We start from the raw sequence: 23,571 nt of genomic DNA on the forward strand, positions 1-23,571 counted from the left end.
TGTTTTTCTTGATGCGGTTGGCAGGGCTCTCCCCCGCTGGTGCTAACTTTCCCTTGTTTGTATATAAAAAAAAAAGGATGATAATGGATTCCTGATCATTAATTAAGCACATTAATATAGCAGAATTTTCATAGATAAGTATGTCAACTAATTCTCAGTTCATTAGATGTCCATGAACCATGTTTCATCCTGAATTTCTCCTGCCCCACCCATTACATAACTGATTCACTGACGTTGCAAGAATCACGGAACATCCGCCAGAACAGCTTTCATTGAAGATCCTTAATCCTTAAGAAATGTAGGACAGGACCTACCTTATTCATTAGCATGTATAAAGACAATAAAAAAAATTAAGTTTATCAATATTTTTCTCATTGGCCATTGCAGTTATGAACTTGGAACTCAGTGATTATGCAACATTGTAGAATGAGCTTTATTTTTTTTTTTCCATATGTGCAGCATCAGAACCCATTCCACCATGAAAATGAACAAGGAGGAAAACCAAACATATTGGCTGCTGAAAATTTCAGAATTGAAATTTATATTTAAGAGGCCCAAAAATTTGAATAAAGACGTATTCATAACTTTTCTATGAAACAGATGCATAATACAAATAGATCATGATAAGGTTGCACGTTGGAACAGCTGGAGAAGAATAAAGGCACCATGATCGACCCTCCTCTGAATAACTTAGAGAATTGAATTGATCTTCATCCAGCGGCATTTGTCTTTGTGCATCAGTCTAGAGGCCTAAATAAAAACAATGGACAATGCAAGTAAGTGATCTCTCTACAGGCACAAGAGTAGACAGTGAGATTCAAATGATAATCAAATAATTAAAAGTTACAGTAATTGCCAATTGTTTTTTTATAGGCATGCAGTAGTTAAATTCTCTGTTAACATAAAAGAAAGTTATATTCATTCGTGTCTTATTGTTAATAGCCACAAGGTTTTAGTGTGTACCTAGTGCATTTTTTATCATGTACATAGTGCATTTTCCTCTAATTTGTGGTAGAAGTGACTTTTATACTGTAATGTTTTCTTGCATTGTTAACAAACCTATCCTTGATCATTGCCACTGACACAACGGGAAATAACAGTGAAATGAGAGGAAGCATACAATGAATTGGCTGAGTACCTGTAATGTCAACGTCTTGTCCTAGGTTTACAGCGGAATTCAGCTAAGAGTGCTATATGATCAGAGGACCATTCAGGAGAGGGAAGTGCTGTTTCTTTCCGCAAGCTCTCTTCATCCAAGAGCTCCAATAAGGATTCTACTGTTAGGGAGTCCGCTGAAACCAAAATCCAAATGAACTCCTATCAAGATCCTCAACCATACAATCATGAAATTACAAAATGCAATAAGAACATTGACTAGGAAAGCTAGCAAGAAAAGTGCATGGTTCATTCAATCTCTGCAACATGCTTGAACACAAGAAGAAACCTAGAAATTTCAGCAAAAATGCAGGGCAGCTGGTGTGTCTCACCTTGTCTTCTAGCATGTTGCATCAAAGTAACTTATTCATAATTTTCTAGGTACCCATCTTATGAAATATTCTCATTAAAAGGAAAGGATGTGTAACAAATCTACCTGTATAAAATATGTAATCAAGAGTGCCAATAAAATCTCTTGTACAATTTGTAAATAAAGGCTCATTTGTTGTAGGATCCATTCTCCTCCGTTGTTGCTCTAAAGCAATACCAACACCCATTCTTGCAAAGGATGAGTATGCACTGACCTGTAAGGAGCTTAATGTCATAACCATCACAAGTTCTTAAAACCGCATAGGAAGCAACAACATTACTAGCGGCATTTTAAAAGGACAACACATGAAAGAATCATGAAGTCTGCATACACGGGAAACAAACCTTGAGGATTTGGGGTCATTAGCTATCTTCTTTAAATAAAGATGAATTAAAACGGGAAACAGAAATAGCCTTCTATAGGCAGCCCACCCAACAGTTAGGGCCATTATTAATCTCTATCTTAAATTATGAGGCAACATTAATTATTAGTTTATCACTACAACGGTTTTTAATGTTGTATACTATAATAAAAGGTTTATTATCCTTAAATTAATTATTCAACTAAATTTTCTAGAAGAGCTTTATATTCTGAAAGCCTAATTCAACTTGTTGATTCAAAGGACTACAATCCATAAATCAAAATACTTATTTATATGGGTCAATGCAAAAAAATGTGGTTTGAATGTTTCTATGTTTCACAGTTGTTTGCAATTTATTTTGGCAATAACTACTGAAATTTGCCCAAAATGTTGCCAAAATTTGAAATATTTGCATATAAGAAAATTGAAAACTTCGTTAATGTCATCATTTTTTTAAATATCAGGAGATGTTTTGGATTTTTTGATTCCAGGATGTTTTTGTTTCACCAGACTAATTCTTCTCCCCTTTCACAGAAACAGCATACATTATCCAGCACAATTCATATATAATTTAATACCTCTTTCTTACTGAAATTAAAATTCAATGGAACATGGTGGCATCTAGATCTTGGTTAAGGGAGACCCCTCCCAATCCACAAACTTTTTTTATAACACCAAATCCACATAAAACTTTATCCCACATCTACTGGACCTTGCCCCAGGTTTTTTTATTCCAGTTACCATAAACTATTTTTAAGGTAGAAGTACTGTATTGTATTGTAATTAGTGTACACATCAGTAGGGGTGAGCATAGTTTGGTTGAAACCAAAAAACCGAAAAACCGAACCGAAATTTCGGTTTCAACGATTTTGGTTCGGTTATTTCGGAGATAGGTTCAGGTTTGGTTATTTAGCATTTAGAAGTTCGGTTAACCGAAAAAACGAACTTCTAAGGTCATGTTAATAAATATATTATATTATATATAATAATGAATTACCTCAGCCCAGGCCAATTTTTGTAGTTTGACTAGTTTACTTTTGTTTTTCCCCTCCTCTTTCAAGTATAAAAGACAAGAAGTAAAACCCAAACCCTATTTGGCTATTTCATCATTGAGAGACACAACATCGTTCAAGACAAAGTCTCATAACTCTCTGTTTCAACAGCGGTGACTGGTGCAACAAACTTTGATCAAATGCCGGACTTCCAACAAACTTCTTCAAGACAAAGTCTCATAACTCTGTTTCAACAGCGGTGACTGGTGCAACAAACTTCGATCAAACGCTAGACTTCCAACAAACTTCTTCATCTCCGACACCGGTAGCAATAGTCCAGCGAATAGCAACTCAGGTAATGTTTCTTTTTTTCCCCTTTTTTCTTCTTCGTTTCTTCTTATTTGCTGGGTTCTCTGAGTAAGAGTGAAATGTATTTTTGTTTTCTTAGGAGACAGTCCAGAGAACATTGAATTTTTGTTTTCTTAGACATTGCCTTCGTGACTTTGGTTTTGTTTTTATAGACAGTCTGGTTACCGGTGGCTTTTGCAATTGAAATTTGAAAGAAAATTTGTCTTTAAAAGCTGTAGAGTAAATGCCTGACCAAGGTATAAGCCTCGCCCCTATAGACTCTTTGTTAATTATTTTGGTTGTAAACCGAAATAACCATAATAACCGAATAAGAATTTTGGTTCGGTTATTTCAGTTTGGGAAAACTTCGGTTTTGTTTTGGTTTTCCTAAAAAAATCGGTTTTTAAAAATTCGGTTTGTTTGGTTCAGTTTTTAACAGAACAAACCGATTGCTCACCCCTACATATCAAAACCTAATGTAAATTAGGCTCTGTACAAAGTCTTTAGTGTACACATCAAAACCTAAAGTACAGCATGATTGTACAAGTTTCTAGCACAAAACAGCCTCTAAAAAATCCAGGCATTCCTTTCAAGTCAAACACTCCATAAAAAAATTATTTTTTTTATTCATCAGTAACTGAAAGAATTACATCATATTACAACATAGATCACCAATCAACCAAGCAAAAAAACTAGAAAAAAACAAAAAGAAAAAAGAAAAAAACTCTTTTGCACAAACACAACTTGCAAATTACAACTCACCACCCAACCCTGGGCATCCCCATACAAGACTTTCCCTTCCAACACCTGCTCTTGCCAAAGAAGCAGCCAGATTATTAGAGCTCCATGGTACCCACCTGAACAAGGTATTCAGAGTTGAACCCAATGGTTGAACCTGCCTCACCAATGTCCTAACTTTCCAAAGAACTCCAACATTTGCCCTCATCCAGCTTACGACTGTTTGACAGTAACCCTCTACTTGCACATTCCTCAAACCTTGCTACACCAACAATTATAGACCTTGAATCAAGGCCAATGATTCTGCTCTCAGATAATTTCCAATCCCCAGCAGCCCAGAGAAACTTAGCATTATATTTTTATCCTCATGATCCCTGGCAACTCCACCTACTCCAGAAGATCCAAGGTTCCCAAAACAGCAACCATCAAAACAAGGAGAATACAATAATAACCTCAAGAAAATGACTCAGCTTAGATTTTAAATTTTTTGCCATTATTTTGTCAAACACAACAACAATTACAGATTGAAAAGTATTGGATAGAAGTTGCATAGCGGGACCTAGGAAGGGAAGGGTTCTTTTACGAGTCACTGAAACTTTAGTAATCGTGGTAAGAGAATAAATACATGTACAATGAACTGCCACGAAGCCTTTTGTTCAGGTAGCAGCAAGGCTGCCCACTTTTATCCAGTACATCAGTTATGCCATTTACTACACTTTGGTGCCCAAGACACTCTGATGATCAAGCCCCCTGTTAAACTTCTTACTTCTCTCATGATGTAACTGTAGCAACATGGTTAGTTGCTACTTGCTACTACTCCTTAGTCATTCTATCAGTCCTTGAATCACCTTCCATCCCTGCTATGTGAAGTTAGATGCTCCCTCAATTCTTAGTCCATACAAAATAGCTAGAATTTCAGCTCCACAGGAATTTTGGGTTGTTTGGTGGCTGAATGGCCAATAAAATATTTGGGTCTTCCTCTAGGCGGTATTCCAAAGAGTATCATGTTTTGGAGCCCAGTCTTAGATAGGTTTTTCAAGAAAATGGAAACATGGAAGAAAAATTACACATCCTTGGATGATAGGATCACTTTCATTAAGGCCAAACTTTCCAATTTACTTGTCTACTTTCTATCAGTCTATAAGATACTTTCACCTGTGGATAAAGGGATTGAAAGGTTGATGAGGGGTTCCTTATGGGAGCCATATGGTTGTAAAAAAGGTCATCTAATTAACTGGAAGACTGTTTTCAAAACCAGGGAAGGAGAATTAGGTTTGGGTAGGATTTCAAATAGGATCCAGTCCCTCCTAGATGAGTGACTTTGGAGATTTCCACTGGTTTCAGACAGAATGTGGCATAGAGTTATCTGGTGGAATGCAAGTTTAAATGCTAAATCCTCTTTTTTTTTGATGAATAATAATAAGTTTATTGATTCAGAAGCAAATTAGAGTGAGTTCATACATCATCCCAGTGAGAGGCGCGAGCTGCAGCCCCTCCTTGAAACTTACAAATAAACTAGGAAAGAAAAATAAGAACCACAACTGAGCCCAAAATAATTCTTCCCTATTTACCCCTTGCTTAGCTAACACATCTGACAAGGTATTTGCTGATCTCCCCACCCACTGTACAGTGACCAACATATTCCTTGTCAACCAACTAAATTTCTTCATTTCATTCTTGTATCGCCACATAGCCTCTTCAGAATTTTTCAACCAACCCACCACCACTTTGGAATCCCCCTCAATTATTAGTTGTTGTACCCCCAGCTGGTTTGCAAATTGGACCCCTTGTACAGCAGCTAAAAGTTCTGCCCTGATGGAATTCCCAATTCCCAAAGGACCTGAGTAGAGCAACAAAATCTCTCCCTTCTCATTTCTCAAAGCACCCCCCACTTCGGATAATCCTGGATTACCCATGCTGCTTCCATCAAAGTTCAACTTAATTGAGCCTTCGGGTGGAGGAGACCAGCTTGTAATTGATTTGGCCTTTAAAGATGAACACCTTGCTACTGCTGACCAATTTCTCCAAATGTCATTAAAGAGAATTGATGAAAGATTTCCAAGGTCTTCAGCCAATGTATTGCCCTATTTAACACAGTCTTTCAAGTCTTGGTTGTTCCTTTCCTTATCTTGAAAAATTTTGAGATTCCTTTCTTCCCAAAGAGTCAAAGTCAAAGCAACACGAGCACATCTCCACATAATTCTCCCTATTTTTGTAGGCCAATAAAAGGTAGAATGGTTGAAGAGCATGTGAACTTCTACTGGTAGACTCCAACTACCCCCAAACAACGAAATTAGCCAAGCCCAAAGGTCTGCAGAAAAGAGACAAGATACAAATAGATGGCAACAATCCTCATCGTGAGCTCTACAGAGGATACACCAATTAGGAGAAATACAGAGAAAAGGCCTTATCTTTTGTAGGTTGTCTAAAGTGTTTACTTTCCCATGGAAAACTTCCCAACAAAAAGCCATAATTTTTGGGGGGATTGGCCTACACCAAATTTCTTTTGACGGAAAGGGTTGGTGAGTAGAAAGTTGAGAGATGGACTTGAAAAAAGAAGCACAAGTGAAGGTTCCATTGGGTCTAGGAGTCCAAACCCTCTTATCTGGCTTGGAGGGATCCCCCGTGGAAAGCTATTTCTTCTTTACTTCCCATTTTTTTGCAACAGCTAGATATGATGCTTGGTTTATCAAAAAACAATAGATATTGGGAATTCCTATGCTGGGGAAGACACTCTTGAAGGACAAATTCCCATTTCCATGTTCCATCTCTGCCAACAAAGGAAAACCTATTTAACAGTGTGCTTCCCCATCACCTCAAGGTTTGGATTGGGATTTGGGTCTTGGAGAGGTCTCTGAGTTTTTGAATTATCTAACGCTCTATCTGCTTTAGACTTTCTTAAAGATGTTTTCCTTGCCAACTCTGATTATGGTTGTAGAATCTGGACTTTCAACTCTAAATAGTCATTTCCCCTATGCTTTCTTTTTCAAGGGTTTATATTCTACTTCATCCTCCATTTTTGGCATTCCTGTGAACACCTTATGGATTGGGCTAATGCCACCCAAAATTAGAGCTTTCACTTGGGAAGTTTATCATAAAAATCAATACTTCTGATATGGTTCAAAGAAGGCCCTTTTGATGCTTATTGCTAATTTGTGTCTTGCATTTGGGAGTTTTTATTCTCTTTGTTTGGTTGCAGGTGGAGGTGTACTAGGGGTGGCCATCCTATGGTGCTGATGGGATTTAAGAAACGTACAACTATTCCAACAATTAAGGCAAGTCTCAAGGACTCAGAGCCATCATTAAAAAATTGGATCAAGATGCTAGATGCCTTTCAGCATTGCACAACTGCTAATAATTGTAAGAAATTGGCAACATGTGGCGCCTACTTACATATAAGAATACTGTAATCACTTCATTGGTCCCCTTCACATCCAAATATGATCAAACTGAATTTTCATGACAGCAATGTAAGGAATCTAGGACAAATTGGAATGGGGGGATATTCAGAAATAGAGAAGAGAATGGCATTATATTCAAGTCCAAATGGGATGGGTGACTCCAGAAAGGCTGAAGTTATGGCTGTACACCATACTACATGGTTGCCCACTGGCTAAATCTATGAGCCTCAAGGACATCATGATAGAAGAACACTCAAACGCAACCAAAGGGGGCTCACATGAGACAAATGACAAGCCTAGCAGTAGAGTTGAGAATAGCATATAGATGGACTCCTAGATTAGCAAACTCTGGCTGGTGGACTACCCAAACAAGGGGCAAACCAGAGAGAAGTTATTGGCATATAGTAGCTCAAGGGTAACAAGCTTTATAGTCTTATATAAGAAATTTAGCTCAGGCTAGCCATCTCAGTGGATTTAAGAAACTCTAATGTATAAATTTCACTTTCTTCGGTCAATAAAACTAACAGTTACTGAAAAAGTATTGAAAATGTCATGGTAGAAAGTGGATTCAGATCAAAGCTGGTCACAAACAGTGTTAATTTTCCATACCTAGAAAAGAAACAATTAACTAGTGGTGACTACAAAAGATTTAGCTACTATCAGAAAAATTCTTACTGTAAAATATAACCTGTGAAGCAAATAAAAAACCCCTAAGCATGTTCAGTATAATAAATGATGTGTTAGCATAAAGATATCTTTAAGAAAGGATGAAAAAAGCTGATCTTTAACTCTCAGTTCTTATGAGAGCCTAGATGAATAAGCAACCAACAATGTGTGAGGCATGACCATAACGTTGAGCTTCAATGCATTTAACTTGATGCTTTAAATAGCCAAAACAAAAACCATGCATGACTTTAAAAACACACTAATTACCAGTAACAAGAATGTAATACCAAATTTTTCTTCAAATAGGGGAATAAGAAGGATATAACCAAGTTCTCAAAGCCATTCAATATCCAAAAGGAAAAAGGAAAAAATGTTTACCAGTGGGAGTTGATGAGTTAACTTGCTTGCAGGACGCAGGATTCCGAGGGGGTCTACTGCTAAATCCGGATGCATGGGATCAACCTTCCCCATTGCGAGAAGTGCATGAGGAGCACTGTAATCAGATCCAAGATTTTCTTCTTGATCAACAGGACATAGTGATTGTGATAAGGTGAAATGTGTTAACATGAACTGAATTAAAACAAGACTAGTGCCCCTCGTCCCTACCTTCCAGGAATTGAATTAAAATCTCCACAGACTATCATTGGAATGTCAGCACTCACAGCTATTTTCTCCAATCCTTTCAAAAGAGTATGTACCTGATAGGCAAGAACATCCATATTTTAATATGGGTGTTTGCCAACTTCATAGAAGCACAATAAAATAAAATACAATTGAAGATTAAATAAGAACCTGCCAGAGCTTGACATCCTTGAGATCTGGGTGAACATTTACATGTGTATTTGCCTGTATACATCATAAGACCCAGTTTTATATGCAGCAATAAAAGAGGTTCATTTAATAAACAACCCATGCAATATAACAGCTCATGAAGTGGTCCAACTTAGATTTTCTTTTTTATAATAAATGCATGCCAGTTTTTTCAAACTCATTGGCTCTGTTAGTAAAGACTGGGGGTTTGCTATTACTAAGCACTAACCAATAAACTACTTGGCTATCCAAAATATATAGAACAAGCATAAAAGCAACTTGATAGTAGAATGATGTGGCATAAGTTTTGTGGAGTAAAGTTCAGCCAAAGAAGATCTGGCACAAAGGGAAAGTAGTGTAATTTCTAAATTTGAAGGTAAAGATATCATTTGTCCCTATCCCTTTAAAAGTTATGAGATGGGATATATGGATTTCTGTTGTGTAAGTTTGTGTGTGTGTGTGGCAGGGGGTTAGCAATAAAGAGGAAGTAAAAAGGAGCTTAATGAATGAAGAAGGGTCCATGTCTGGAGATAACAGAAACATCTCTTTTTCTTTGCCTTTTTTCCATTTCAATTATCTTTTTTTTTGATAAATTCCATTTTGATTATCTTTTCTGGCATATATATTCTGCAAGTACAAAGGTAAAATCTCATTGAAAACCATGAGAACATGGGGTTGATTCTTAGAGCAGCCACTTTGTGCCAAAAATTAGGTCCACATCTAGGGGTGGAACTTGGATTGACCCAAGTTAGCATTTTACACTGCTTCTGGCTTAGGCCTTTGGGCTGGGACCATTCAAATTTTGACAAAAACTCAACCCAAGCCTGCCCAAGTTGCAACCCTATCCACATCCAATCCACCACCTCCCAAGACCCCAGATAGCTAGGACCATTTTTTGGTAAAAAATAGAAAGCAAAAAAAATTGCTTTCCCTTCGCAGATTCTTCATTCCGCCACTTGTGTGAAGAACTCTCAACAAAAATGGTGAAGGGACACCAAGGGAAGCGAGTCAGACTCTATGTGAGAGGAACTGTCCTTGGATACAAGAGGTCGAAATCCAATCAGTACCCAAACATGTCACTGATTCAGATTGAGGGTGTGAACACCAAGGAGGTCACATGGTACTGCCACAAGCAATTGGCCTACATTTACAAGGGCAACGTCAAGAACAGGACTCACTACCGTTGCATTTGGGGAAAGGTTACCAGGCCGCATGGTAACAGCGGAATTGTCCAATCGAAGTTCAAGTCCAACTTGCCCCCTAGATTTATGGGTTTGAAGGTCTGGGTGTTGATGTATCCAAGCAACATTTGAGTGCCACAGTACATGAAGATGTCAATTAACGGTGCAGTGGATTAGTTTTTAGTTGATTTCTTCACCTATGGCTAAAAGAATTTTGTATGAAGGAGCTCTATCCAGTTATTTTGGAACTTATATTTGGTGGTTTTAAATGGAGAATAGTTAATTTCTAAACTCTAAGCACCAAAACCCTGCACCCCTTAAAAGAACAAAACGTTTTCCTTCCCAACCCTTAATACAACAAAGCCTCTGCCATAGCCCATAAAAAATCCCAAGTAACAACAAGGAAAACATTGCCCCAAAAGGCCCAAACCCAAATTCCCAAAGCATCTCATTCTAATTGTAAAGAAAATTCCACCAGAAACAATAAAATCCCTTACAAGCCTCCCAAATAAACTTTAAACCCTCAGATCCCAAATTACAAAATGAATCTCAAAACTATTATCCAAGATAGCTGGGACCAACATTGGGTAATGGCCTTTTTATATCATCTGAAATATCATTTGGTTGATCAGATTAAAAGTTTTCTGTATGTTTCCTTTCTTTGGTTTTGACATGTATGTGGTTCTTTCATGGATAGGTAATCAACTTGGTTGGTTCCCCCTCTGATATAATGGACTCAGCATGGTAGAGAATCACCTGTGCCAGTCACATATCCATGGCAGTAGTCTGTATCCATAGACCACACTTATGTTCTATTTGTTGAGGGCCTTGGGACTTGGGAGTTTTCATGAACACATGTAACATAATATCATCTTTAGCAGCCCAAATAATAAAAAGTTAGGTGGACATAATTAGCACCTGAAGATGATGTTTTCTTTTCAGTGCCCATGATGGATCCATAAGTGCATCTAAGGGGTCTCTCTCCATCTGGATTGACATGGTATAAAAGCACAAAACTCAAAGGACATGTACAAATGGCTCAAGAGATGCTCAAGAAATTGACTGCATTTAGAGGTGAAAGTTGGGTACCCAATTTGAAGATTTTTCACTGCATCAGGACTGGGTTTCCAGGCCAGGTCCATTCAAATTTTGACAAAATTCCTAACCAAGCTGACAAGTTACACCCCTGACTACATTTAATCATTAGAATTTGTTGCGTCTGGAGGAAATTGAATCTCCATATGCCTGTGATGCAGCATCATTACAAACTGTTGCCACAACAGTGTTTTGCATAGAGATGAATAGAACAAGATGAAAAAGATACAAGAGAAAATGAAGACGAAACAAGATTAGATGAGCAAAGGCCCATAGGCTTGCGCTTGTGGGTGTAAGCTTTAAGATATGCTGGTTTGGTTTTGTCATCCTGCTTGAAGAGTTTAAGATTGATGAGTCCAAGCAAGCCCAATACACTCACCACAAGCACAGTAACTTATTGACAGAACAGTGACTTTCCTGAGCTTGAATGACTGGTATTCTTTTGATAAAAAAAAAAGAAAATTTAATTAAAAAAAAAACAGAAAGAATACAAAGGAAGGTGACAAGTTATCACTCAAGAGAAAAGGACAGACACTACAGACACACAAACAACCATTAACACCCTACAACAGAACTTAGACAAGGAGACAAAGGCCTGAGCCACCACCAAACTCACCCAATGACAATGACCCAAACCTTCGAACCCAAAGACCCCCAAGAACCTCCAACTTTACCACAAAAAGGCAACACCATTCAAAATCAAACTCCCTAATCCTCCCTCTCAAATATTTCCTCATGCCTTTCATTATCCTCCTTCCAAATTTCATTTCATTCCTCAAGTTCTCTTCATCATCTCTTCTCTCCTCTCAAAATCTTCAAATGTACCACTAAGCAAACCCCTCACCTCCCCAGAAAAATAGGCCAAGCCTCTTGCTCTTGCCTAGTTCAATATCTCTTTCAGCAATTTTCTTAATAGGAAAGCTTCCTCACCTCTCTGCGTTTTTACCAGGTCCTATATCTAACGCACCTTCAACAAAGTCCAGACTACCAATATTTTCCTTTTCATCTTGGTGAAGAATCTACTACTAGGATTCCAGTCTGATGTGAGATCAAGAACCATTCCCGCCAACAACCATACTCAGCATCACCGCCTTCAAACCTTGTAAACCTTTTTAAATTTCTTTAGGCCCCACCCCCACCAAACCAAGCTTCAACCTAAAGAAAACTTTAGTAACATGAACCGTTTGATGGTTTCTTGAGCCTGATATTTCTTACAAACCACCACACTGAATGCGACTAGAGTTTTCTCTTCGACCCTCCTTCGCCCCAACTCCACTCCAATCCTTCCAACACCTCTTCACAGGCCAGGTAATTGCCACTTGAGCACTCAACCTAAGAAGAATCACTGCAAACCATGGCATTAACCAAATTTCCCCCTTCCACTCCTACACCAATTTCAGCATCCCCAATCCCTAGCACGGCATCCTTTATCCCTTCACTCAGGCTTTCCCTCACTTCATTAAGAATCTCCCCTAGAATATTTTCCAAGGGAACACCAAAAGCAGAGTTGTACACATGATGCTAACCAGCATCAGCCTCCTCATGAACCACCGCTTCAAGGGCCAACACAGGCTCTTCAACCTCACAATCACAATGGCCTGGGTCGTGACCAATAACTGTACCCCTTTGGAAATTCCCAAGATTGCGAAACTCCATCCTGAATTTTGAAATGATCTTCTCTCCATTTTTTATCAACCTTATGGATCTCCCACTCCTGAATTTCTTCCTTTCCCCTTCACTCCCTCAAACATCTTCCATTCAAAACCCCACTTTTTTAACCTAAAAACGTTTTTAACTCATGACAAAATCTTTTGTCAATCTTCAGCTTTGCCAATTGGTTGAATTTACAAGCTTCAGAGAGCTTGACTTTCAAAGCATGAGCCCCACTCAAACCTCTGACACTCCTCCCAATCTGAACTGCCTCTTCGTCTTCTGATTTTTCAGATAACTCCCCTCCCTTATCAACTCCCACCTTTGTTACGTGCCTTAGGAGAACTCACCCCTAAAAGCTAGCTGTTAGAGGAGGGAACCCAAGCACATATATACCCCTAAAAGCTAGCTGTTAGGAGAACTCACCTCTGAACTGCGAGAACAATTGCTATCAGTTCGCGTTCGTATAATGATTTGGCCCATTTCTGTGCTATCATTGCTTTGCTGAAAAACGCTAGTGGCCTTTCTTCTTGCATGAAGACTGCACCAACTCCTTGGCTTGACGCATCACATTCAATGATGAATGTCCTTTGAGAAGTTTGGAAGTGCGAGCATCGGTGGGGATGAGATAGTTGTTTTGAGTGTCTCGAAGGCCTGTTGGCCCTCCCTAGTCCAGCAGAACCCATTCTTCTTAAGTAAACTTGTCAAGAGGGCAGCAATCAGTCCATACCCTCTAATGAATTGCCGATAGTACCCTGATAAACCCAAGAAGCCTCGTAACTCCTTAACATTTTGAGGTCGGGGCCAATTTATCATGCTTGAGATCTTTTCCAGGTCTACTGCTACAATGTCGTTTTCGACCACGTACCCTAAATAGTGTACTTGTGTCTGTCCAAATGCGCATTTTGACTCCTTTGCAAGGAGTTTATGAGTCCTTAGCAGTTCCAAGGTGACTTGTACATGTACTAGGTGTTTGTCCCATGTAGCGCTATATACAAGTATATCATAAAAAAAACGAGTATAAATTTGCGCAAATGGGGTCAAAATATGTCATTCATAAGGGCTTGGAACGTAGCTGGCGCATTGGTCAACCCAAACGGCATAACCAGAAATTCATAATGCCCTTCGTGTGTACGAAAGGCAGTCTTGTGGATGTCTCCCTCATGGACCCGAATTTGATGATATCCCGATCTCATGTCTACTTTAGAGAATATGGTGGCCCTGCCAAGTTCACCTAGTAGTTCATCGATTACTGGTATGGGAAATCGATCCTTCACAGTAATGTTGTTCAGAGCCCTATAGTCTATATAAAACCGCCATGTCCCATCCTTCTTTTTCACAAGTAATACTGGCGAGGAGAATGAGCTTTGGCTAGGTTGTATAATTTTTCTGTCAAGCATATCTTGCACTTGCCTCTCAATCTCTAGTTTCTGAAAATAGGGGTAATGATAGGGCCTTACATTTGTGGGTGCAATTCCGGGCAGCAATGGAATGCAATGAACATGGGCACGCTTTGGTGGTAGTTCCTTAGGTTCTTGGAAGATCACTGAGAACTTCTGTAGTTGTTGTAGTTGTGTGTGGCCTTCTTCGGATCTGCTTCCTTGGGCTAGAATGGGGTCATTCCCATGGGAGTCTATCTGCATTAAAACGATGTGGGCTGGGTCTGCTACCTGTTTCCTTAGGGAGGCGAGACTAATAGGTCCTGGACCCTTGGACAGCTACCCTTGAATATGCACCTGTGAGCTGCCCACTTGAAAATCCATGGTGAGACGAGCCCAATCACATAACACCGGCCCTAGTTGCCTTAACCATTGGACTTCGAGAACTACATCTGCTCCACTGATTTCTAGGGGGTGCAGATCTACCTCGAACTCATGTCCTTGTATCTTCATCTTTAATTCTGTGCACGTACTGTCGCACACAAGGTTGCTCCCATTAGCTACATGCACCTGAAAGGCTGTACATGGTTGGATCGGAATCCCTAGTTGTCTGACCAATGTTTGGGTAATGAAATTGAGGGTGCTGCCACTGTTTATCAAAACTGACACATGGCGCCCTTGTACCAGTCCAATTACTCTCATAGTTTGAGAAGAAGCAAGACCGGTCAAGGCTTGTAGGGATACTTCCGGTATTCCTTTGTCCATTGCCCCCATTCTTGGTTGTCCATTGGCTCTTCAATGTCTGTTGATTGCTCGACATATTCGGTTTCAGGTTGAAGGAGAAAACTTGAGGGATCTTACAACGATGGCTCGGCCCGAATTTGTCTCCACATGCATAACAAAGGCCCTTTTCCCGTCGGGCTTGCATCTCAGCCCAGGTTAACCTCTTGGCTGAGCCGGGGCCTGAACCAGAGTTGGCGTCCTTGCCTGTGATTCCTACTCCTGAACTGGGCTCCGATTTACCCAAGATACCTGGTTCTGGGTTCGGTATACCTAGTCTGATCGCAGCTCCCAGAGGTTGATTAATCCTTCTTGCCCGATTCAGTTTGTCTTCATGTAGTCGAGCTAATGCTGCTACTTCAAGAACGGTGGTGGGTTGCATGGCTTTTACCTTCAGCCGTAATTCTTCCCTGAGTCCACCAACAAAACTGTCGACAAGCGCGTTTTCTGGCCAGCCTTGCACGCGCACAGCTAATCTTTCGAACGCCATCTGATAATCTTGGACGGAGCCGGTCTGTCGTAGCTTAGCGAGGCTTTCAACATAGTTCTCAAAATCCGAGACTCCAAATCGCATGGTTAAGGCGTCGGTGAAGTCTGCCCATGTGGCTCTTGGGTGTCGTCGCCGGTACCATTGGTACCAGACGATCGCCTCTCCTTCCAGGTGTGCAGAAGATAATGGAACACAATCAGGTCCTTGTGTGTTGTGGTAATCGAAGTATCTTTCTGTTCGCAGAAGCCAAGGTGTGGGATCTCCCCCTACGAAGATGGGAAACTCGATTCTTGTTGTTCTTGATCCGCTTCGATGGTTGGTGTCACTGCACTCTTCCCGATTCAGTGCAAGTGGTGCCTATGCCAGTCGTTCAAGCAAGGATGCAAAGCTTTCTTTGATTTCTTTGATTTCTTTGACATCAACTGATATTCTTTGCATTTCTCCTTCCATGTTGTCGACTCTGTTCTCCATTGTGGATGACCTTGTGCTTGGCATCTTGGCTCTGATACCAACTTGTTAGGGACTTCCTAACTCAGGGACTCTTTCGAGGGAGCATGCCTCCTGAATGAAAGAAAGAGAGATTGTATTCCCAAATCGATAATCCCCTCCTAACTTCCTTTCCTTATTTATATACTGTTGTTACAATTCTGTTATACCAGCCTCTCCACTTGTCTAGTTTGTTATTTAGTTTGTTCTAGTGGTTGGTTGTTAGTTACATTCTTTAAAGGCTGGCGTGGCCTTTTTTTGTATACTTGTATTCCCTTTAGTTGTGTCTCAACAACCTTCTCCTCCTTTTTTTGTTTGCACATGTCTCAATGTTTCAACCTCTCCACTAGCGCCATTATTCTCAAATAAAAGGAATCCCGTCTTTTTAGCTTCCTCACTTAACTTCAAATGGGCCCCACCTCTTTAATGCTTTTAGAACTCCATGGTCATCATGTTCAATGTAGCCCACTGAACCAAGTAACCTAACCCAAAAAGGATCCACTAATTTCTTCTATTTTGAAAACACCCTCATCTTCAACCTCATGCCCTTCCTCTTTGACCTAATTGTCCACCTTCCCTCCATAATCACCAAAGCGCTAAAAGACCATCTTTGCCTCCTCTCTCCACAACTCCATATTTTCAACCCATCTCATTAGGTATGAACCTTCAACAACAAGCCTTAAATTGAAGATTTCACCTTCAAAGCGGAGAGAAATGGAAGTAGAAACAAGATGAATCTCTTCAACTTCAACTAAAATGCGAACAACAACCAAAGTTCTCCAAGAGTGTATTCTAGGATCTACGAATTTGAATCTTCCACAAGCATCCCCCACAGCTTTAAATGCTTGAAAACTCCATGCATGTAAAGGAAATCCATACACATTAATCCACACAATGCTTAAAGGACCCATCTCCCTTGTTGCACCAAGTAGAGGATTCCAACTCCCAATTCCAAGGTCTGGAGATTGAAACTTATTTTGTTCTCTCCTCAAGACGTTGTTCACCTCTACTTCACTCTTGAGAGTGAATAAGAAGAAGCCTGGATTTAACTTTCTGACCTGAAAGGGCTTCCATGGGTGCCATTCAGCAACGGCCCACTCTTCGACCTTCTATTCGCAACTCTTTCTGGATTCACGACCACCTCCCTCATTGTGAATAGAAATCAAACTCTTACTACACAAGTTGAGCAGCACTAAAATACCATTTAGCAGTCTCTTTGTAGAAAGTGGAACAAAAAAAAATCAGCAAATCAAAGCTTGTATCTGAGTTGATTCTTGCCGTGTGGCAGAAGTATATCACCCAGCCAATTGCTATGGTGGCATTTGTCATATCTACATGTAGGACACAGAATATGACCTGGTATGCTTACCACCAATATTTTTTTCCTGATCAGAAACCTACCACACATGTTGAGCAGCTGTTCAATAACCAGGGTCATCATGTTTCTTTATGGACAATGGGAAGGACAAGAATAACTATATGAGGGGCAAAATTGAGCATACTGTGGCAAGGATCAGATTAGCCAATTCCTAAGGGCAGAACTATTGTCAATTCCACAAGGCTTGGGAAGGACAAGAATAACTATATGAAGGGCAAAATTGAGCATACTGTGGCAAGGATCAGATTAGCCAATTCCTAAGGGCAGAACTATTGTCAATTCCACAAGGCTTGGGATTAGCCATTACATGCATGTTCATCAATGTTAAGGTGGAAATGGACTCTCAAATGATTATTGTTTGGCTCTGCTCAGCCTCAGGTAGAGCAGACTATTTCAGAATTTCTATTTCATGGGAATTTCTATTGAACTGCTCAATCAATTAGATTCCTAGAAGTGCAAATGAGTTGACAGATAAATTGAATAAGGCAGGGGCAATACAAAGAATCTTTAGAATGCAATTGTCTGCACTCAGCAGCAAGGTTTTCTCATTTCATTTAATGAAATTTTGTTAATTATCCAGAAAAACAATTGAGCAATACTAATATATTGACACATAGCAACCAACTTTAAACTAGACCAGACTATCTTTTTTTTATCAATAACTAGATCAGATTATCATCAAAACCGTGCAATGTGATCCTAGGGAAATATTGGTTATGCATCTCCATGATGGTAGGCTGTGAAAGCTTGTGAAGTCGATGGTCAGTTTTGCACTCTACATACAATGTATCAGACTTGTGCAACAGTAGATATCTAGCAAATGAAGAGCCTTCAAAGAGCTTAACATTAGCATGTTAAGGATCTTTGAATTAAAGATTAGTTGTTAGGCAGGCATGAAGGACCAACTGGTGAAAAAGGTGAATGATTTAATGCATCTACACTGCTATCTCAAATAGCTACTAAGCAAGAACTAGATGATCCCAAGGTGTAAAAATTAGGTAACCTATATGAAACTTTGGATCTTACTCCAAACATGGCCAAAAAAACTGAAAATTCAGGGATGAACAGTACTTGGATAAACTGGTATTCAGAAGTCCAAACTGTTAAAACCTTACAGTTGCTTTTTTGAACCTTACAGTTGCTTAAATGAAAATGAGTCTCATTGTTAACAGAATCAAAAAATATTTCAACAGAATTTAAAATCCTCAACATCACCTGGCTTTGTTAAAGCAGACACATCAAAGCTAGGCCTTTAAATCATAGGTGGGAAGCATGGAAGAGTTTGAAGCATAAAATTTAAAAGCTTACATGCTTTTATGATGTCTTTTAGTCCATTTCCAAATGCTTTTGTGCTTTTAAATTTAAACTATATCTCCAATCATAGTTAATAAGGGGCAGGATCAAGTACACTTGGAGTCATAAAATAAAAAAAGCATGCCCAACAAAGCTTACGCTACACAAAAGGAGAAAAGGGAAAAACAATATTACCACCCATAAACAGAATGTTGTCTATACAATACACAACAAGAAAATGCAACAAACTCAAATGGGAATGAACTTAATCAACACGGTCATGGATTAATAGCCAAGAATAGGAAAAGTGATGAAGAATATGATAAACAAAGGTGAAACTTGCACTTACCACACAAAAAAGCTGTCGTTTATCAGCAATGAACTTTGCCTCCAGAACAACTATTAGCGCAACATTATCCTATACAGAGAAATCAAATGATAGCATTGGTTGAACAACCAACAATCAGAGAACAAATCCAGAAAAATGCAATTCAATACAGTCAAAGCTACCTTAAGCAATCGATTCAGAGCAGTTTTCTTCTGAGCACTTGGAACTACTGCATCAGTCAAAGATTGTGCAGCCTTATTAAATTCAACCTGCACACAAGACAAACCCATTAAAATATGAAGCAATCAAAGATAAATTGGTAGATAATGGTCGAAAAAGAAGTTTACACTAAAAATTACAAAAAAAAAAGAAAAAAAGAAGCTTATGAACCTCGTATTTTTTGACATGTGAAAACCTATCCCTGCGGAAAAATGTTGCACAACCATCAATTGAATAGGGAGATCCATTGTAAACCTGCAAACCAAAACAAAAGCATGAGTATAGAACATGAAGACATCTAGATACTAAAACCTTGGAAATTACCATACCATAAACCAACCTCTGCTGTCTTTTTCTTGTAGAGGGCTTGGTAGCCATGTTTGTCCAGCTCAGGGGCAAAAAATTCCTCATAGTGGTCACTCTGAACCTGAATAGAAAAAGGCATTACCACTCTTAGTTTGCACAATAGTTAAAAATAGAGGTCAACAATATACTTTTTTTCTTTCTGGAGGGACAGTGTTAGATATCTTTAACAATGGAACAAACGATATTTCCTACAAATTCTATGACATTTTCTATCAGTGAGGCTTAGGGCCAATTCATCCAAATTTGAATTTAAACAAGTACCCTTTGTTCAAGAGGGCACAGATCCCCAAGCCCATTCCCAAAAAATATAGGCAGTATAACATATTACAAGAATTCATATAGGCTATCTAGAACTAACTACATCAGAAGTCTAAGGTTCTCAATAAATAAGATGCAGGTCTAATGGGAACTACCAATCTATAAATAGAATAAATATCGTTCCTATGTCTTAAGACCAAACAATTTCCCATATAGACTAGTCAAGTGTGCCCAAAAATACCTCTTGAAGACAAAGGATGTCTGCACGATAGCCCACAATCTCTCGCAACAAATTCTGTCTGCGATATTGCCAAGAAAGAGCCCATGTAGGGCAATAACTGTATGACTCACTTGTGGCATATGCATCAGAAAGAATGTTATACGATAGCACAGTAAATGTTCCTGCGGATGAAATACGGCCATCTGAATCCAAATGTCCCATTACATCAACTCCACTGACTGGTACCAAGCGTCGGGGGGTAGGAGATGGAGCTGGAATGACGCGGGATGTAGTAATGGTACTAACATGTCCCACAGGTAATTTAGATTCTGCATCTACTGCTACACATTCGAACTTAAGAACATGACCAATATCATCTGCTGTTGGAGTATATGTTTTAGAACGCCCAACTTCAAACCATGTTTCACCACCATTCTTTTCCGTAATGACTGCAGGATATACAGGGGCAGAGCCGTTATTCAAGTTTGCACTCTGTCCTATGCTTGAGGTTGAACCAGATAAAGTAGTATTGGCAACTCCAGACCCTGCATTATTAAAACGTCCAAATAACTCTTCCTCCTCTGCACCATTTTCATTTACAGCACTAGCCGCACGATCATGTAGAACACGATGATGTTGCCATGCATCTGAAAAGCACCTAGGGGAGCAGTGGTAACTTTTGGCAACAGGTATTTTTGCTTTAACACAACCCATACATTGCAGTGTTGCTTGTTCAGAGGGATGTATGCTGCAAACAGCAACTCTTCTATCACTTTGTATACGATACCTGCAAATTAAAATATAAAAATGTAAAAGATGCTAAGTTTCTGAAAAGTGAAGGACAAACTCCATCGTTCAACCTAATCAAGAAAGGGAAAATGCAAGTACAATATCTATACAGTATGTCAAATTAGTTATTAAGTGGATGGCCTTGTGCATGATTTCCATTTGAAGTTGCCTTGTGTAACTACACCAATGTGAGCATGTCTTACACTGCTGGTCCCAATCCCAGATAAAGGAGGACAGTTGAGTCAGGTTGGCAGCCGGCACTAACACTTATCAAACTCTCATATAATTGTCGACCTCATATAGTTGGGATAAGGTTTGGATGATGATGATGATGATGACTTTTCCAACCAAAAACTCATGAACATCTAATACAAAATCTTGAGAAATTCCAACTATGAACTAACCAAGATACGCAAATACATTGCAAAGCTTACTACCAAGAGTTTTGAAGCACATAGAAACACGTGTTGACATTGGCACAAAGACAGACAGATGATTCAAGAGCACATTTAATTGAACAGGAACCAGTTGGTCTGGTATTGTTTCATTCCCTCTTTTGAGGTCAGCAGCCAGGCAGTGCTTTCTTAGATACATCCTGAATGTTGCTTTAAGGTATCAACCTTTCTCTCTCCCCTTTCTGTCACGATTCTTATGCACCTCTTAAGTATTTGCAGAATATCCAGATTGTTCAACAAAAAACTCCATCCAATGTTAGTTACATTCTTGTGAATAAAGAAACCCCTTTTCTGAAACTGCAAGAATCAAAAGGAAGAACAGAATCCTTAAAAGGTCTCAGCTCTTTTAGGACTGCTATTGGCACACTTGGACTAACCCTGGATTGCCAATTTGACAACGTTGCATTTGACAATCCCTCTTATCAATTCCCCAACATTGGAAAGCTATGTGCTTCAATGCTCAGAAAGAAGCAGCATTCCTAATGTGGACAACGCATCCAAAAATATAGACACTTTATATGTTTTCCTGACTAAGAAAGAAAAAACCAACAAGGGAAATTGTTCGCCCCTGCAAACAATCATTCTGCATTTATATGACCATATCTATATCTGCAACAACCCACGAAATAAGAAAGTAAGAGCACATGTAATCATACCTGACCAGTCTATGTATTATTTGAAATCTAAACCAGGTATCAGGTCCAAGACACTAAAAAGTTCAAAATTTTGTTACTAATACACCAAGTGGAATGACTTCCAAGTTCTTGTAAACAGCCAGGCAAGCGCGACAAGTAAGGCAACCAAACTGAAGCATAGCAGAAGTGAAATAGGATTACTGACCACTTGTATCTCAAGTAGAACCCATCAAGAGGAGCAGACTCAGGGACATCATCGGTGCCAATGGATCCATCCGGTCGCCGCAAGAGCACGTACGGCGTAAGCTCGCAGCCCACGATCGGAATGTCGGACGGGAGATGAACTCGAAGCACGCTCAGCATGCTTTCCACTGCCAGAATTCCACTCCGAGGCGATATTCAGACCCAAATACTAAAGCTAAAACCTCCTTCGCTTCGAAACCACAGTTGGGGCGGAACCCAGGCGGATCCGCCATTACTGGACCTTGAAGCCCGCCAGCCTTGATAACCCAACTCGGCCCCAGGAACCAAAATCCTCAAATGCAGACAGCACAACGAAAGATCCTAAAACCCTAAAAGAGAAGAGCAAAGATACTCCTTCTTCCACGAATCGTTTGAACAAGGAAATTAAATGGTTAACTCCAAATTTACACAGAAGGTTTATGAATAAAAATTGAACCTTTTTCCAGGGAACTGAATAGATCGTTATAATGATCGAAACGGAATTGTAGATTAACACTAGATTGATCGGCTGATTGACGAAGTGGGAAATGAAAGCAGGAATTAGCAACGAAGAAGAAGAAGAAAAAGAAATGAGAAGATCGATATTAGGGTTTTATAGAGAGCAAAGAGACGCAAAACCTCTCTGCCAGCCTTCTCTCCATGCTCTTCGGGAGCAATAGAAAGGACCTATATATGCTGCTTTCTCTCTCCCTTTTCTGTATTTTTGCCCTTCTACTCTCTCTCTCTCTCTCTGGCTGGCTGGTTCCTAAATAATTCTAGGATATTGATATGATTAAATGCATGTTGCCATCTGTCCATTGAACTTTGGCCAGGGGGTTAAGTGCATAGTCAGTGGACTATGGCTAGAGCTATTAGCCTATTAGACTGGATTGGGCTTGGTCATCAAGCTGGCCATATATTAAGCTAGGGCAATCAAATGGTTCTAATTGGCCATTGTTTAAGCTTCCCTATAAGAAGTGGCTGAAGTGAATGGCTTATTATTACCTTTTTTTATTGAATAAGTCATTAACATGTTGTAAGCTTGTCCATGGTTGAAATGGTATCTTGGTTTGATTATGATATCTTAATTCAATTTTTCATTGTCATTGTCATCATCATCATTTAAGTCTCGCTCCAATTATGTTATATGGCTACATGAATTATACTCCATTTTTTTTAAGTAGTCATATTCCTCCGTTTTGTTACATATGCAGTTAAATTATTGGCCCTTAATTCATTATTTCAACCCATGTCCTTTTCCGTTTGCCCCTAATTTTTTCAATATGAGATCATTTATTTTTATTTGTGTTATAGATGGTTTGTGCATGTTTCTAGGTCACCTCACTATTTATCATTTATTTGAACCATTCCTACGTCCATTAGAATAAGTTTATTTTCGATCTTATTTTTTCTAATTTTCTCAAGCATCCATCTTAACATTGGTCTTTATACCATACTATTTTAATAATTGAGTATCAATTAAGCTTGGCTTTTATTTGAAAAATA

The 23,571-nt window shown here is 39.3% G+C and overlaps 1 protein-coding gene and 1 pseudogene across 1 annotated transcript; one reads left to right on the top strand and one right to left on the bottom strand.

Moving 5' to 3' along the window:
- Positions 1-510: 510 nt before the first annotated feature.
- On the bottom strand, positions 511-22,957 carry LOC104587490 (carbon catabolite repressor protein 4 homolog 2-like). The gene is made up of 12 exons (XM_010245119.3): positions 22,049-22,957; positions 19,986-20,751; positions 19,461-19,547; positions 19,292-19,375; positions 19,084-19,170; positions 18,923-18,991; positions 8,824-8,877; positions 8,638-8,729; positions 8,410-8,524; positions 1,592-1,739; positions 1,139-1,292; positions 511-750 (listed from the first exon to the last, which is right to left on the bottom strand). The coding sequence occupies exons 1-11, from the start codon at positions 22,204-22,206 to the stop codon at positions 1,147-1,149; spliced, it is 1,806 nt and encodes a 601-aa protein (XP_010243421.1). The 5' UTR covers positions 22,207-22,957; the 3' UTR covers positions 511-750; positions 1,139-1,146.
- On the top strand, positions 9,746-10,169 carry LOC104587489 (large ribosomal subunit protein eL33z pseudogene; annotated as a pseudogene).
- Positions 22,958-23,571: the final 614 nt, after the last annotated feature.

The sequence above is a fragment of the Nelumbo nucifera genome, chromosome 2 (genome assembly GCF_055504915.1).
Source record: "Nelumbo nucifera cultivar China Antique chromosome 2, China Antique-T2T, whole genome shotgun sequence".
NCBI classification, from domain to species: domain Eukaryota; kingdom Viridiplantae; phylum Streptophyta; class Magnoliopsida; order Proteales; family Nelumbonaceae; genus Nelumbo; species Nelumbo nucifera.

What these genes read in the sequence shown, in the direction of transcription:
- LOC104587490 (XM_010245119.3), bottom strand. Translation starts at nt 22,206, where the DNA reads ATGCTGAGCGTGCTTCGAGTTCATCTCCCGTCCGACATTCCGATCGTG. An exon ending in TTTAATTCAATTCCTGGAAG is followed by an intron (nt 8,525 to 8,637) that starts GTAGGGACGAGG and finishes ATCTGATTACAG; the next exon opens with TGCTCCTCATGCACTTCTCG. An exon ending in TGATTACATATTTTATACAG is followed by an intron (nt 1,293 to 1,591) that starts GTAGATTTGTTA and finishes TTTTGGTTTCAG; the next exon opens with CGGACTCCCTAACAGTAGAA.